Raw genomic sequence first — 647 nt, 5'->3', positions numbered from 1 at the left:
CCACCAACCTCCAGGCTTTTATCCTTTAATTAAAGACCTGAGACTACAGCGTCACATTGTGTATTAAAAGTATCAACAAACCCACTCGCTATCACTCCCATTCTAGTCACATGCTAAAACAGGTCCCACCTTCGTACAGGGCAACCCCTAACTCTTGCACATGGATCACTCCACCTTCTTGTCTTCAGCGAGAGCGCTCTGCATCATCTTCTTGCCTGTCCTCTTAGCAAGCCACTTGGCGAAGATGGGCACGTACTGGCTCGCATAAACAATTTTTTTTCCAACGGTCCGGCTATCCAAACCACGTCCACCCCATTCTGCACACCTGCGAGGATACGCTCACACGCAAACTCCACGGACAGGCCACCTTCTATGTTGGGGTCCGATTGGCCGAAGGAACTGTCGGCATTCTCCGTAACCGCATTTCGCGCGACATTGGTCTGTGAGACCAATCGGGGTGTGCATGCAATGGAATATAGTACCAGGAAGTATGTGAGTCACAGAAGTACAGATGTAGTGGGTGACTTCGGACGCACCGGTGTGACATGGCTACTGTTAGTCACTGAATGTCGAGAAACGTATAGGTGCACGTAAAGGGATTGGCGTGCTATGCCATTACAAAGGCATGTATCCAGAATTTATATGTA

General features: G+C 49.1%; 1 protein-coding gene across 1 annotated transcript; it reads right to left on the bottom strand.

The window, feature by feature from the left end:
* Nucleotides 1-203: 203 nt before the first annotated feature.
* On the bottom strand, nucleotides 204-440 carry SARC_16822 (hypothetical protein; the record flags this gene model as incomplete). The annotated part of the gene is made up of 1 exon (XM_014289076.1): nucleotides 204-440. A coding segment is annotated over one exon (237 nt), but the record flags the coding sequence as incomplete, so codon positions are not given.
* Nucleotides 441-647: the final 207 nt, after the last annotated feature.

The sequence above is a fragment of the Sphaeroforma arctica genome (assembly GCF_001186125.1).
Source record: "Sphaeroforma arctica JP610 unplaced genomic scaffold supercont1.8966, whole genome shotgun sequence".
Taxonomy (NCBI): domain Eukaryota; class Ichthyosporea; order Ichthyophonida; genus Sphaeroforma; species Sphaeroforma arctica.
This window is presented reverse-complemented; position numbering and strand designations above follow the sequence as displayed.